The sequence below is a fragment of the Cervus canadensis genome, chromosome 9 (assembly GCF_019320065.1).
Source record: "Cervus canadensis isolate Bull #8, Minnesota chromosome 9, ASM1932006v1, whole genome shotgun sequence".
In the NCBI taxonomy this organism is placed as follows: Eukaryota; Metazoa; Chordata; class Mammalia; order Artiodactyla; family Cervidae; genus Cervus; species Cervus canadensis.
In genome coordinates, this window is record NC_057394.1 from 10,503,222 (window position 1) to 10,518,655 (window position 15,434).

The 15,434-nt window shown below is 41.1% G+C and overlaps 1 protein-coding gene across 1 annotated transcript in view; it reads right to left on the reverse strand.

The window, feature by feature from the left end:
* The window catches only part of TM9SF2 (transmembrane 9 superfamily member 2), a 51,452-nt gene that overhangs the window by 8,131 nt on the left and 27,887 nt on the right, over nt 1-15,434 (reverse strand). Inside the window, exons 7-13 of the mRNA XM_043477753.1 lie at nt 14,588-14,699; nt 13,421-13,500; nt 12,532-12,640; nt 7,508-7,640; nt 5,034-5,153; nt 2,798-2,855; nt 2,068-2,227 (exon numbers count right to left, since the gene is read on the reverse strand). Of these exons, the coding sequence (XP_043333688.1) occupies nt 2,068-2,227; nt 2,798-2,855; nt 5,034-5,153; nt 7,508-7,640; nt 12,532-12,640; nt 13,421-13,500; nt 14,588-14,699 (772 nt within the window). The remainder of the gene's footprint in view (nt 1-2,067; nt 2,228-2,797; nt 2,856-5,033; nt 5,154-7,507; nt 7,641-12,531; nt 12,641-13,420; nt 13,501-14,587; nt 14,700-15,434) is intronic.

Here is a 15,434-nt window from a genome sequence, read left to right on the forward strand (position 1 = left end):
ATCCCACTTCTGGGCATACACACTGAGGAAACCAGATCTGAAAGAGACACGTGCACCCCAATGTTCATCGCAGCACTGTTTATAATAGCCAGGACATGGAAGCAACCTAGATGCCCATCAGCAGATGAATGGATAAGAAAAGTTGGTACATATACACAATGGAGTATTACTCAGCCATTAAAAAAAGAATACATTTGAATCAGTTCTAATGAGATGGATGAAACTGGAACCCATTATACAGAGTGAAGTAAGCCAGAAAGTTAAACACCAATACAGTATACTAATGCATATATATGGAATTTAGAAAGATGGTAACGATAACCTATATGCAAGACAGAAAAAAGAGACACAGATTATATTAGAACAGACTTTGGACTCTATGGGAGAAGGCAAGGGTGGGATGATCTGAGAGAACAGCATCAAAACATGTATATTATCAAGCGTGAAACAGATCACCAGTCCAGGTTGGATGCATGAGACAAGTGCTCGGGGCTGGTGCACTGGGAAGACCCAGAGGGATGGGATGGGGAGGGAGGTGGGAGGGGAGTTCAGGATGGGGAACACATGTAAATCCATGGCTGATTCATGTCAATGTATGGCAAAAACCACTACAATATTGTAAAGTAATTAGCCTCCAACTAATAAAAATAAATGAAAAAACCAAAAAACAAAAAAGAAATGGGCTGGTTCTGAAATTGTTGTCAATGTGTTTTTTGGAGATGGACAATGGCATTTCTATTAAAATTGCTCAATTTTTGCTAAGACTTAAGAACACAAGGAAGATAATGAATGGTTATATGAAGCTTTATGATCATAAATTATTGGTGATGTTCTCAATGATTCTTTTCTATAACACACTACATGGTAGTATAAAAACAACTGGAGCCTAAAGTACCTAAACACAGTAACGTGGGGGAGGGGGGGAGAGTACACATGCAGAAATTCACTTCCTATGTAAAAAAAGTTCAAAACCTACTTCTATAGTTTTCGTTATGATACAGCAAAAGTTAAAACCTGATATTCTCATTGAGATTATACTTCTGTGAACTCAATTATTTCATATGTCACTGTATATGTATAGAGGCAGAGAGAATCACTATACCATTCTTCAAATTTTATATTTTTAGAATTTTAAGTACTTATTTCATCCATGTAATTTAAAAATTTCAAATCATGTCAGTTTACTATTTATGCTATACACATTTCAAGTCATAAACAAAATGTCAAAGAACTGAGAAATCTTTTAGTAGCCTGGCATGGTAGGTGCAGTGGAAACTCTGTAGTCTCTTAAAAGTACATAAGTTTCTTCCAAGGTATTCCAGGTCCCCTCACAAGGTGTACTGAACTATGTAACTTCTTTTAACCTTGTGGAGACATTTTCAGAGAAGAGCAAAGATAGCGGAGTTAGAGAAGGACACAAGAATGGATTCTCAGTTTCCTCTTGGCCTGTGGGTAGAAAGCGGGCAGCAGACGTGGAGACAGACAGACTGGAGGGAGGGACTGAGCCTTGATTATAATCCTTCCAAAAATCAAATACTAGCAGCTAAGTATATAAAATTTATCCCAAAACTACATATTAAAAAGGCTGCTATCCTTACTGTAAGGTCACTGATTTTTTTTTTTACAGCTTTACTTCCTAACCCATACTCAGTTTTACCCTGTTTACTTAGTTAAGTTATATAGATTAGAAACATTTGTTGCTAAGAAAAAAAGATACATGTACTTTTTAAGTTAAAAAAAGGAACAATTTATTTTTAATGTAATAAATTCATATTTTTCATTAGTTTAAATTAATATTTCATTCCCTGTAATCTATTTCAGTTTCCATTTACATTTCCTTATGAAACTTTGAAATCTAAGTTTATATCCATAACCTCTCTCTAACCGCATACTTCTGAGTACTATTTTAAGAATGACTGCAGTCAAATTAAGAAGTCATCAATTTTCTATGAAATTCAGATCCCACAGGGCTAGTTTCTATCTTCTAGACACTTGCATCTTTAAGGTGGCATATGCTAATTGCCACGGCTGAGGTTCATTCAAATAAGTTAACATCTATAAACTTACATTCTTCTTAAAACCAAAGTATGCACCAATAAATGTCAGAGGCACAGATATACAGAACCAAAGAGCCAATATGGCAACCAAGGTCCCGAAAGGAATAGCTGCTGAAGATCCTTCTCCCCACAGAATCAGGTTCATTATGAAGAAGTCAGCAAACACAATCCTAAAAGACACAATAGGCATCTGGGTAACATTTGAGGTAGAAGCAAAATGATATAGTGGCAATCATATGCAGTAAGTATCAGAATTTCTGTGCTATACACAGTAAAGTGGAATTGCTGGGTCATTAGGGTATGTGAATTTAAAAGTTCAGTAGATGTTGATGTTTGGAAGAAACCAACACAATACTGTAAAGCAATTACCCTTCAATTAAAAATAAATTAAAAAATAAAAAAACTTTAGTAGAAAACCGAATTGCTCTTCAAATTGGCTTTGCTTGACTTAAACTCCTATCAGCACCTTATGAAATTTACCCCTTAACATATTTTCATCATGCTCGGGACTGCTAGACTAAGAAACAGACTTTTAAGAAAAGGAATACATAAAAAACTCTCCTGTCTAAAGGCAATTTTTTCCAGGTAAAACAGGTAGTAGTCATTCTGCAAATGTTCACTGAACATTCACTTTTTAAAAATTAAATTCATTTTCTTGGATACACACAGAAAAGATTAGACTTACAGGACAACTAAAATATAACTATGTTAAGCAAGTTCTTATTGAAAACTCCACTTACCCAGGACAAAGAAATGATGTTAATAAAACATTTGTTTTCCACTTCTCACCTCCAAAGGCTGCAGGAGAAAACAAAAGTGGCATTAACACAAAGACGTACCTTCAAAGCAAACCAAATGTCCATACCTCAGGTCTGGCGCTGGACAAATGAACACACAGCACTGGGTGCCTATTCCTAGAAAAATGACATGAGCAAAGCTCCTAATACTCCCTCATCAAATGATCCAAACCCAGAGACACACATCCCAGGACTGCCTGGATTAAGTCTCCCTCTAAAGACTTTTGTTTCAGCACAAAATAAATCTAGTATCAAAAGAAAGTCATCCAAACAATTTTCTCTTCTACTTTTTTTAACTTCAAAACAAAACAAACCCTTAAATTCTAACCCAGTTTCAATCACTGGGACTGGATGAAGAAAGGGTACCCTGGAAATGCTCCTTTACCTTGAGGTCAGTTTCAGAATCTGTTATAAAACTAGGCACCCTCAGGCCTGACAGGCAGCACTGCTGAATGCCCACAAGAGGTCTGAATCGCCAGGGTACCTCCAGCAGGGCAGCTTCTCCAGTCGGGGGTGGGGAGGTCAGCGTGTAGGATCAGGTGACTAAGAACAGAAGGGGTGCGGCCACCTGACGGAACAATTTACTTACCAACTTTTTACTCTTCTTTACTTTTAATTTTTTCCCCCACTTTAAAAACGTAAAGTATCTAGAGTAAAATAAATGAAAGTACTCCTCCACTCCTAGTTTAAAAGTTGGCGATAAAACTGGCTGAGATCTGAACACAGCTTTGATTTTTAAAACAAGTTTTAACAATTTATAAGTTTAAGTACTTCTTGGTCTAAAATAATTTATATATATGATTTGAATTCATAGCATTACTGACAAGACTACTATGAAATTATGAATTTTGGGGGTTTAATACAATTCCAATCAAAATTCAAATATTATTATTTGAAACATTAAAAATGAATCTATACAATGAAGCATTGTGTGACAGTATGTCTCCGAATGTTCTGCCTGGTGAATGTGCTCCTTAATCTGCAGCAAGGAGGGCTGAAGTAGAGGGGAGGTGAGGGGAGGTGTGTCTGTCGGGCAGGGAGTATGGGTGGGCAGTCAGGTGGAGGGAACAGCAGGCCAGAGGGCCACGCAGCAGGTGGGAGGTGTGCAGGCGCAAAGCCTGACTGAGGGACGGGCGGAAAGCGCGTGCACAGAGACTGTGAGAAAGGGGAGCAGGCCGGGCTCCAGCCACATCTCCTTTGTGCTAAAATACGTTATGACCAGCCTAATCCTGTGTCTGTCAGCAAAGAATGAAAGGAAAAAAGAAGGCTGACAAAACTCACAGCAAGAAAACACACTCACTCACTCACACATGCACACAGACCTTCACATACTCTACACATCTGGCAAAATCTAATACTTCTATTTGGGGTTGAGTCTAGCCAACCACACCTTAAGGTCACCTAAGTAACCCTATGTGTTTTAGCTGAAACCTTAGATCTATCAGAAGACCTTGGGGAACCCTAGCCCTGTGTCATCATCTCCCTGGCATTTTCAATCACAGATTACCGACAGGATCATCTCAACTGGACCACAGGCTTCCTAAGTAGGGCAAACTTTGGCATTTACTGACCAAGAAAAGCTGCTTTCTAAGTCATCTAATCCTATCCCACCCTTATTCTGTGGTTCTGAATTCTTTTTTCACTGAACTTAATTTTACTTTTGGAAAGCAGGAAAACAAGAGAATGCAACTAAACCCTGCTACAAGAGTAACTTATTTGGGGGCTCTTCAAAACAGTGAGATCTGAATTTAAGTACAGTGTACTTTCATAAATATTAAATCAATGTAAGTATGACCGCTCTCACATAAAGTATTCCTATATATATGTGTGTGTATATATACATGCTATTCGTTTTAATAAATGACTGATAACTTTTTTCCCTTTACTAGACTAAATATATTTCTATGAATGTAGCCAAGCTAAGTTGTTCAGCCAAAACTATTAAATCAAAACTCAAGAAGGAAGAGAGGGGACAATGGAGAGGCAGCACCTAAACTTGCTGAAGCCACTGTTTAATAAGCATGATTAACAAGCACATCTAGGGACAGTCATCCATTTCACAAGCTTCTTTAAACACACTGCTTGAAGAGCCTCAACTACCAGACACCAAGGCTCAGACCCCCGACGTGGCAGGTTAGAGGCTCCTGGTCTGAGAGCCGGCAGGGCAGCTCCTACTTACACTTGTAGAACCTGGCGGCGACGTAGCCTGCAGGAGTGCCCAGCAGCACCCATAAGACCACAGCACACGTCATCAGAGCTCCGCGGTTGGCAGGTGACAAAAATCCCAGGCAAGCAAAAACTAAAAAAATAAGTAATTTAAAGTTATGAATTTTATTACTGTTTCCTTTGAAGTGACAGAAGACCCCACTCATTTTTTAAACAATAAACTAAATACAACATCATGAAAATACGCTCCCTTACCACGCAGCCACACTGAATCTTAGTAATATCTAAGGCACTGCATCAACAGGATCACACGTAAGGCGAGCTCCAATCTGGACATTTCCTGTCAGGGTCTACCTTTTCTGTTATCAATGGAGGCTGACTGCAAGCTCAAGAGTGCTTTCAGCTCTTCTGAGATTCAAGTACAGCTTTTACATTAACATCAATAAAAATACTCCCACTGTAAAATATTCTCCCTTTCTGTTCCTTTTAAAAACAATACTGAGTCCTCTGGGGTGAAAAAAAAAAAACCTTGTAACATTCAAACATCAGAGATGAGGCAGAATCTAGTCAAAGGACAAAAGAGAGGAAAAAAGATTTCACAGCACCATTAGCTTTGTGAATACTAGCTACTGAAGGGCTTGGTCAGTAACTTGGGAAATTGTTTCCTACTCTTACTTAGCTGGTTAGCTTGTTTGTTCTTCACTATATAACCCTCCCAACTAATTAAGAAAAAAAACACCATCTTATATTTATAGCGATTCCGAGCTTTAAACTGGAAGTCAGATACTATGACTTTCTCAGAAAGAAATCCAAGAACAGATGCACGTGGCTCTCTCAGCCCAGGAGCACCGAAATTTGCAGTGTCTCCCCCTAGGAGTACACAGCCAAGTAAACACTTTCCCAGCATCATCGACTGGAGAGGAGAAACTCACGATCACAGGAAACCAAACAGGGTAACTAGAGGATCTACTGAAATTTTAGTTAAGACGCACCCTCCCCCAGTCCTCTCAGGCCTGAGCCATGGATTGTTCTGAAGCAAAAAGTCCATATACAAGCCCTGAAGGAAACATTCCCTATCATTTTCTAACTGAGGCTCTCTGAAACTGTCCTTCATGACAAGGTCGCTTTCTAGCTGACACCAACAAAGATCAGAGAGGGGCAGAAGGCCACTCTCGATCCAATTTGAAAGCAGAATTTCACCCTCAAGCATCCACTCCACTGGAACTCCACCTCGGCTCTCTGGGGACTCTGCAATCAATCGTCTGACTGTGTCCAAACCTCTTTCCCAATCTCCCCTCTTCAGTGTAATAAACTTACACTGCTAGCTAGCCTCACCCATCACACCGACATCACCTTATCTAAGTTGTTAGTAGATAAATATGTTCTAGTTAGTCTTCAACCGAGCCGGAAGGTGCAAATCAGTCAACCCCAAACTTACTCAGGTGCCAGACACCTGGAATCGGTTCATTCTCTTTCCAAACACTTACGTGGTTAACTATATCATAAAAACTTGGGACAATTTTACTTACAGAAAATGATTATAGTATTACATATTAATATGCAGACAAACATAAGAACAAGTGTTTGCTAAGAAAATCACTGAAAAGTCAGTGGTTTCTGAATTTTTCTAGTAACATTCATGTGTTACTTGTTCACCAGTAGCAGGCAACAAGAGAACATGAGGAAATAAATGCAAAATTCAGGAAACTCTTTTCATAAATATATTTTTCTCTGATAACTTGGAAAACTCAAAGACCACGGCATTAAAACTCCTGTCTGGAGACAGGAGTCTCAGGGCCACTCCTGCAGCTGATGAATACCTCTAAGGCAGTTCTATTTTTTAAAAATGAAAAATTAAAAATTTGTCCTAATTGACAAAATTGACAGTTTAAAAATTTACAATTTGACCTAACTGACAAAACCTTAAATAATAAAATTTCTGAAGGCTTTCAAGAGTCACAAGGAAGAGATATTTTTTTTGTGTAGGAAGATCTTTCCTCAACGTTGCTGGGGAAAGAAAGAGGTCTTGCTTTCTAAATTTTGCCAAGGTGGCAAAAAGCCAAGGAGGTCTCCAAAAGCTTCCTGTCTCGTCCCCTCTGGGTTCTGTCCCATCTCCTCTCTGTTCTGTCCCTCTCAGTTGAAGCCAGAGATGTCCTGGGATTTTCATCATATGCTCCAGTGAGGCAGGACAGCCAACCCGCGTGACCCTGCTTCCAGGCCGCCCAGACGAGGATCCGGTCATCTGCAGCTCCCGTGCTCCCACGACAAGCGCTTGGTCTCTATGCAGCTAAGAGAGCCATCTGAAGAGTCAGCTTTGGGCACGGCTAACCCCGCCCCTGGCCACTTATGGTCAAAGAACACAGATTCTGAGAACCAAAAGAACTCTCAAACCAACAATCTAGACTAGCTACAACTTAGGAAAACTGGATTTCAAATAATTATTTTTAAAAAATATTTTCTACTTTTTAGTTTTCACTTAACACTTACATAGAGTCACGAAAGTCATAATCAAAATCTGTGTCCCCGATCCCAGAAAGACGGACAGCAGCATCCCTTTCCTTGGAGGACGGAATATATCACCATGAACCAGCTTCCAGCCAAATTCTTCCTGGGCATCCTCCTGAGAAGGGAAGGAAATAGTTTCATCACCATGGGATCGTCAAGAACACTAGGCAGTTTGTTCATTGTTGATATGCATATGCATATACAGAAATTTAAAGAAAAACTTACAGATATTAGTTTATTTCAGGTTTGAAGTACGAAAGCTTGACTCATGGAGCTTTATATAACTTTCTTGAATCGTTTCTAAAGAAATGTGTGTGTTAAGGTCTACAAACAGTTACAGAGATACTTTAAAAGAAATACAAAGATAATGGGATACCGTGTCCTAGTCAGTCAAGCTTTATGATCCAACTTGATGACAATTTTAAATCATACTCTATATCCTTTTTAACCCACACTAACTAATTTCCAAAACAAGCAAATGGTATCAGTTCTCAAAGCTACTCTGCATGCATAGTAGGCTGTGAAAATTTTAGTAAGCTTGTGTCACCGGCTCACACTGCTCCTCAGTCTCCAGACACACACATATACCTGCCTAATTAACAGCTCCACCTGGCATTCAGTGGACACCTCGAACAGAACCATCCACAAGGGAACTGATTCTCTCCCCACCTCCACCTGCAGCTACCCCAGTAGATAAAAACTCAAGCCTTCCGGCTGCTCAGTCCCCAAAACCTTGGAGTCGTCCTTGATGCCCGTCTTTTTTTTTTATGCCTGTCTTTTTTTTTTCCCACACTTCATACCATCCTTTAACAATTCCTACAGCTTAGCTTTAAAATCCACCCACAGGCTCCACCACGAGCCCCTGGTTCTAGCCATCCCCCCTCACCTGGCTATCATAGTGTGCACTAAACTGGTCCCGCTTTCTACCCTTCAGCTGAATCTCAACACAGAACCAGAAAGATCCTTTTAACTAATCGGGTGGTTCAGATCAGAAACATGGGATCATTCACTGGCTTCTCTCCTCTTCCACCCTCTCAACTGGGCATTCAACATTCCACCCCACCTCCCGGACACCCTCTGTTTATCTGCCCACTGCCCTACTTCTTCCCTGCTACCACCCTGACTCTGGAAATTCCCTACAGTCTTCTGACTGGTCTTTGGGCCTCCAATCTTGCCCAGCTCCGGACAACTGTCCACGAACTGTTAAAAGTGATTTTCCTAAAACATGAACCTGGCCATGTCAACACTGTTTTGTATACTTCAACAGCTTCTCGGTGATCTTCTGACTGCACAGCTTAGAAAGTCCTTCAAAATGTGGCCCCTGCTATTTCTTCAGCCTCCTCTCTTAACATTTTGTCCAGGGTACTTCTGTAGCCCTCCCCCAAATTCCCACTCAGATTTCTATCTTTGCAGCAGTAGACAAGATTTAAAAATAACTTCCCATGTGGTCTAGTATTTTACAGTTCCACATTTTCACTTAATCATTTCAATATAAGCAATGAAGTTGGAATTTACCTTTTTTTTCCAGATGGCCACCCACCTCACCTACAATCATCCCTCAAAGCTACCTTTGTTGATACACTTTTGTTAACATCCATATTTAGACTCATTATTATTATAGATAGAAAATATTCACTTGGAATTTCTTCGTTCACTAATCCTTTTAAACTTCTCTTTAGGATTATTATTTATTTTCTACTAAAGTATTTCTATCTGGAGAAGGAAATGGCAACCCATTCCAGTATTGTTGCCTGGAAAATTCCATGGACAGAGGCGGCTGGTAGGCTACAGTCCATGGGGTTGCAATGAGTCGGACACAACTGAGCAACTTCACTTTCACTTTTCAAAGTATTTCTATAGAAATTCCTTTAGAGAAGGTCTGTTTGTGGTCAACTGTTTTTGTTAGTCTGAAAAAGGTATTTCACCTTCATTTTTGAAAGACAGCATCTCTGAGTACACGATTCTATGTAAATAGTTAATTTCTCTCACCATTGATTTATTTTTTTCATTGATTTAAAGATATTATTTTTTGGTTATATATTTAAAGATATTATTTTTCCATCACCAATTTCATTGTTTTTCCTTTGCAGAAAGCTCAGTCTTTTTCCGTTCTAGCTGATTCTAAGAAAAGATCTTCTCTCTTCTCTGGTGTTTATGGTTTTGCCTAACTGATTGAGGTATGGATTTCATTTTATTTATTCCACTTTGGATACACTGCGTACTCTTTATCTACAGATTCTCATCTTTCCTCTGTGCTAGAAAACCCTAGCTGTTACTTTTTCACATATCTTTACTCTGTAATTAATAATCCTAATATCTGAAATATTTGGGACCTGGTACCAATTTGTTTATTGTAAATTTTTGGGAATTTCTAGATCAAATGTTATGAACCTCAAACGCGGAGAATCCAGCAAACCCAAATTTGGAAGACTTTCCTTCAATTTCCACTCAATTCTGCTGAGAACAGAAGGCATTTACTAACCTAGAATCATTCTGCCTGCTGCAACAATCCAGGCTTAATAAACAGGAGGAGATAGAGGTTCACCACTGACTCAATTTAACTGCCCAATTGGTTAGAAACTTGATATAAGCATATTCCTAAAGGAGAACTTCAACCTCTCATGCTTGCAATGCTTCCTGCTCTAGCCTCACTCAACCTGGGGGGACCGGGTGGATCTGGGGAAATTCTTCGGTTTGTTGTTTTTTTTTTTAACCAGTTTTAAGTCCAGCAATGCATCATGTCTGGTACATCAAGGGCTAATTCATTTGTTCCAACAAATATTTGCTGATCACGAACCACATGCTTGGTACTGTTTAAAATACCAGAGATCCTACAGTGAGTATAACAGATAACTTCCTGTGAGCACATCTTCTCATTGGAAAGGCAGACAATAAACAAAATAAGCAAAATACATAGTACATGAGATGGTGTTAGGAATTATGGATGTAGGGTGTGGGTGCAGAGGACGTAATCTTAATGGGATGGTGAGGAAGGGCTCACTGGGAAGATCACATCTCAGTAAAGACCAGAAGAACGTGAGGGGCTCCCTGAGGGAGGACACTTGAGGAAGGCAGAAAAGTAACTGTAAGGAAGAGCCTGGAGATGGGAACATGCCCGATGCGTCTGGGGAACAGCAAGGCGGCCAGCACGGCTGGAGCAGAGCGCCAGGGGCTGCCGCAGAGCCTCGCGGGTCACTGTGAGAGCCGACTCTGGCTTCTCTGAGTGCAGTGGATGAAGTCACTGGAGGGCTGTGATCCAGAGGGGAATGACCGGACACTCTGGGACAGACTCGCTCTGACAGCTACCGTGAGAGACTGGCAGGAAGCAGGGAACGGGAGCAAGACTGGAGATGGGGCTTTCTGTCCTGTAGCCCAAAACACCTCTACACAAATTAAGGAAAAAGTTCCATTAACTCAACAATTATTTGGAATTACCAATTACGAACAGAGTATCGTGAAATTATTTCAATAAAATATGTAATAAGGCATATAATCATAATATCATGGGAAAGAAACTGCAGCGTGTAAGTGCTAAAAAGCTTCTAAATATTAACATGTTCTTTTTTCTAATTAGAACAGGACAGAAAGATGGGTGGGGAGGCTAAGAAGCTAGGGAAGAGAAAACAATGAAAACCTGAGTTTTATATATTCATTACAAATCATTGCTGGGATATGAAAAAGTATAAAATGCAAAACATTACACAACTTAAAATGAGAATAAATGAAGCTAAGACATTAAATTACTTTGAATACAACAAAAGGTTGAAATGATATAAATTCAGTTAAAATTAATTTAAAAAATCAAACATACACACATATGAAAATTGCTTGGGAGTTACTACTCTAACTCTGCTGCTTCCCGAACTGAACATCTGCCGGAAACAAACTCGGACACAGCCGACGGCAGGTGAGTGAAGGAGGGCAGGCCGGAGCCCTGCACCCGCGCTGTCCTCCCCCCACGGGCGCAGACGAGGCTGTGAGCAGCTCAGCGCTGAGCGCTGCACCCGCGCTGTCCTCTCCCCCCACGGGCGCAGACGAGGCTGTGAGCAGCTCAGCTCTCAGAGCTGCACCCGCGCTGTCCTCCCCCCACGGGCGCAGACGAGGCTGTGAGCAGCTCAGCGCTGAGCGCTGCACCCGCGCTGTCCTCTCCCCCCACGGGCGCAGACGAGGCTGTGAGCAGCTCAGCTCTCAGAGCTGCACCCGCGCTGTCCTCTCCCCCACGGGCGCAGACGAGGCTGTGAGCAGCTCACTCTCAGCTGCCCCGCGCTGTCCTCAGGCTCTCAGAGCGCACGAGCAGACGAGGCTGTGCTCAGCTCTCAGAGCTGCACCACCGCTGTCCTCTCAGCAGCTCAGCCTGCGCTGTCCTCCCCCCACGGGCGCAGACGAGGCTGTGAGCAGCTCAGCGGCTGAGCGCTGCACCCGCGCTGTCCTCTCCCCCCACGGGCGCAGACGAGGCTGTGAGCAGCTCGCTCTCCAGAGCTGCACCCGCGCTGTCCTCTCCCCCAACGGGCGCAGACGAGGCTGTGAGCAGCTCAGCTCTCAGAGCTGCACCCGCGCTGTCCTCTCCCCCACGGGCGCAGACGAGGCTGTGAGCAGCTCAGCGCTGAGCGCTGCACCCGCGCTGTCCTCTCCCCCCACGGGCGCAGACGAGGCTGTGAGCAGCTCAGCGCTGAGCGCTGCACCCGCGCTGTCCTCTCCCCCCACGGGCGCAGACGAGGCTGTGAGCAGCTCAGCTCTCAGAGCTGCACCCGCGCTGTCCTCTCCCCCACGGGCGCAGACGAGGCTGTGAGCAGCTCAGCTCTCAGAGCTGCAGGCGCCAAGTCTCTACCAGCAAAACCAGCGCTTAGCGATCCTTTTCTTCTTTGAAAATGTCAATTCAGGATCACTTGTGAGAAGAAATGTTTTAAAAGCAGATTCTGACTAAAGGTATTACTTAAAAATTTTCCAAAGAAAAAAATAAAGACTATCCATGGCAGACCAGGGAACAGTTCAGATGTTTCACTCACTGTAGAATCCATCTGATTATATCTGGCAATATCTTTATGCAGCGTCCGTAGCATAATCATAGCCACCATTCCAGACAAGAAGAGGACAATGACCAGGGAATTCATGATGCTGCAGAAATAAGCACGTCAGGATTAACTTAGAGCTTAATCATTGGATCAGCAGAACTCTTTTTAAAAACAATTTACTGAGTAACATTAAAACAGCATTGATCAATTAAAAAACTGACCTAAAATCAAGCAAATTCAATGAACTGTGCTCTGCTTCATGGCCTATTGAGAACTAGAGTTTTTTGTCCATGGTCAACATTAATAACTACTGTGCCCAAATTAACACACCACAAGCTGCAAGAATCAATAATGGACTGGTCTCTACCCTCAAGAAGTCTACTGAAAAACAAGCCATTCAGTAAATTAATGAGTGTCAAAAAGATTAGTCAGTGAAGTAGGAAAAGGAGAGTAATGGCACCTTGAACAGTTCTCTAGATAAAAGTTCTGGGTCATGTTCTGAAGAAAGAATAACAGTAATAATAACTCTAACCCTAACTATTATTTATCAAAAACAGTCCTAACAGCTGTAGCAGCTTGGATACTGAGCCCTCTTCCATGCCAGGTAAGGTGCGCAAATGCTCTGTTTCATAACCTCCCTTCAACCCTCAGAACAGTACAGTGAGACAGGTTAATTCTAGATGAAGAAATGGACTCTGAGCACCTGGGTGATCTGGCCTGACTCACAACCAGTGACCAAAATCCAGGACTGAATCCAAGTCTACCTAATTCAAAAGTCCAGCCTTCTGAGTAACTGGCGAGAGTTAAGAGTGAATGAGATGCTCAAAGCGACAGAGAACAGAATAAGGACAGAGCATGAAGGAGATTAACGCTGTAGTCTTACCTAAACCACTGAATGTGGGTATGAGGCATGGACTCCAGAATGTAGTCCCATCGAGATGCCCATCTGATATTCTTCTCTTCCTAGACAGACAAAAAAACAAACAAACAACTCTTTGAATAAGAATGGGCCAACAAAGTGTACTAGAAATCCAAAGATTTCCATTCAGAGCTTAACCTTCCAACCAACAGATACAATTTCTCATTACCGTAACTCGAGTCAGTCGTAAGATTGACTGAGCGAGACTTACTCGAGACTCAGGAAAATCAAGATGAATTTAAGCAGTAAATAAAAAATAATAAGGGCTCCTAACAGTATCTAGTTACTTGTATTTTTTAAAGTCTTGTTTTAAATCTTAATTAGCAAAGGCTTACTTTAAATGTTATGATTTAGGAGCTGTATTTAATTTTTTCAGAAAATTGAGTGGAATAGCTTACTCTTGATTCTCTTTGATGCTATCTATCTATATCTGGGACATTTAACCAGACCAAAGTCATAACCTAGGCACCCTGAGCCTCTAGCAGGTGTCACCCACACTGAGCTCTTAATATCCAGAAGGAAAGGCATACTATTTACTGCACCAGGCTTGCAAAATTACACACTATATAGGGACATTAAACGTCACAACTATATTGGATTGCCAAAATAGTTTATTAAAAATAGAGGTGGAATATTGCCCAAGATTCTCATACAATAAACTTTACTTTCCTCCTAATAAAACCCTCCAGTGAATGTATAATAAATCATCTATCATCAGGAAACTTCATTTACAATCACACTCAAATTCTGGTTTCAAAAATGGTGTTGTTTTCCCAAATGCTTGCCACAGTGCTCGCTTTGGCAGCACACATACCAATGCTTGTTGCATATCTTGGATATCTTCATACCATCCTTTATGCCTCTTTTCTACCTTTTGCCTTGTTTGTATCTCTTATGGCTTAACATTTTAAATGAGGCTCAGTTCTCCAATTTTCTATACTTTTTGTTCAAATGAAGACTTAGTTTTGAGCACGATTATGTTGCCTGGTGCACTGACACACTATTCCAAAAATCAGCTCATTAAAAGCTTATCCACTTGACAAGCCTGATCATTAATATTTTTAATTAGTTTAAGTAATATGAATTTAAAATCCATTTCTGAGTTTATACTAAAGATAGAATCACACTCACCTCAAAGCTAACAGAGTAAGTATAGGCAACTTTGATCTCTCCAGAAGCCTTGTTACTTATATCCATGGGGGGTCCAGAGCAGTCTGGTTTATCTATATGGGTATGCTTGAAGCTGTGAGAAGAAACATTTTGGGAAGATGCTGATGAAGTAGTTTTTTTAAATGGAGTAAAGGTTAGAGATCTTGCACGTATTTCACAACGCTGCTGACAGTCAAAAGTGATTCCGATCACACTGAACTGTACAAATCTTTACTTCATATAAAGGGCTTAGTTATACATACGTATTACTCAAACTGTTACTCAAACAAGAACCAAACTTTTGAAAACATTACTTTAAGAGCACTAAAGAATCTTCAAAGAAATCAAAACAAACACTGAGGGAGTGTAAATTAACTGCCATCTTATTATGATATGCATTTCTTTACCATTAGTGGCATGAGAAAATGGCTAAATCAGTTGGTGTTGGGGGCGGGGGGAATCATGAGGGGAAAAAAAACAATACTCAACCAAAAAAGCATCTCCCAAATAAATGACAGGTACGTTCACACTAAAAAAGCTGATAATTTGAAGAGGTGCCCTTGCAATGACCTGTCACATATTGGCATCTGACACTTTACGAAGACTTTCGATACGACATGCTAAGCAGCTCATCTGGGGCTCTGCTTTTCCACTGTAAAAGGGAACATGGTCCTGACCACTCATGTTCTCCATTCCAGGCTGACATGGAAAAGCTGTCAAAAAGTGACTGAAAAACAAAACAAAAAGGCACCTTGGTTTGCCTACCAGCTACCATGACAGGAAAATAAATATTTATATGGTTTCTCTAGACAACCCATTACTCAATAAC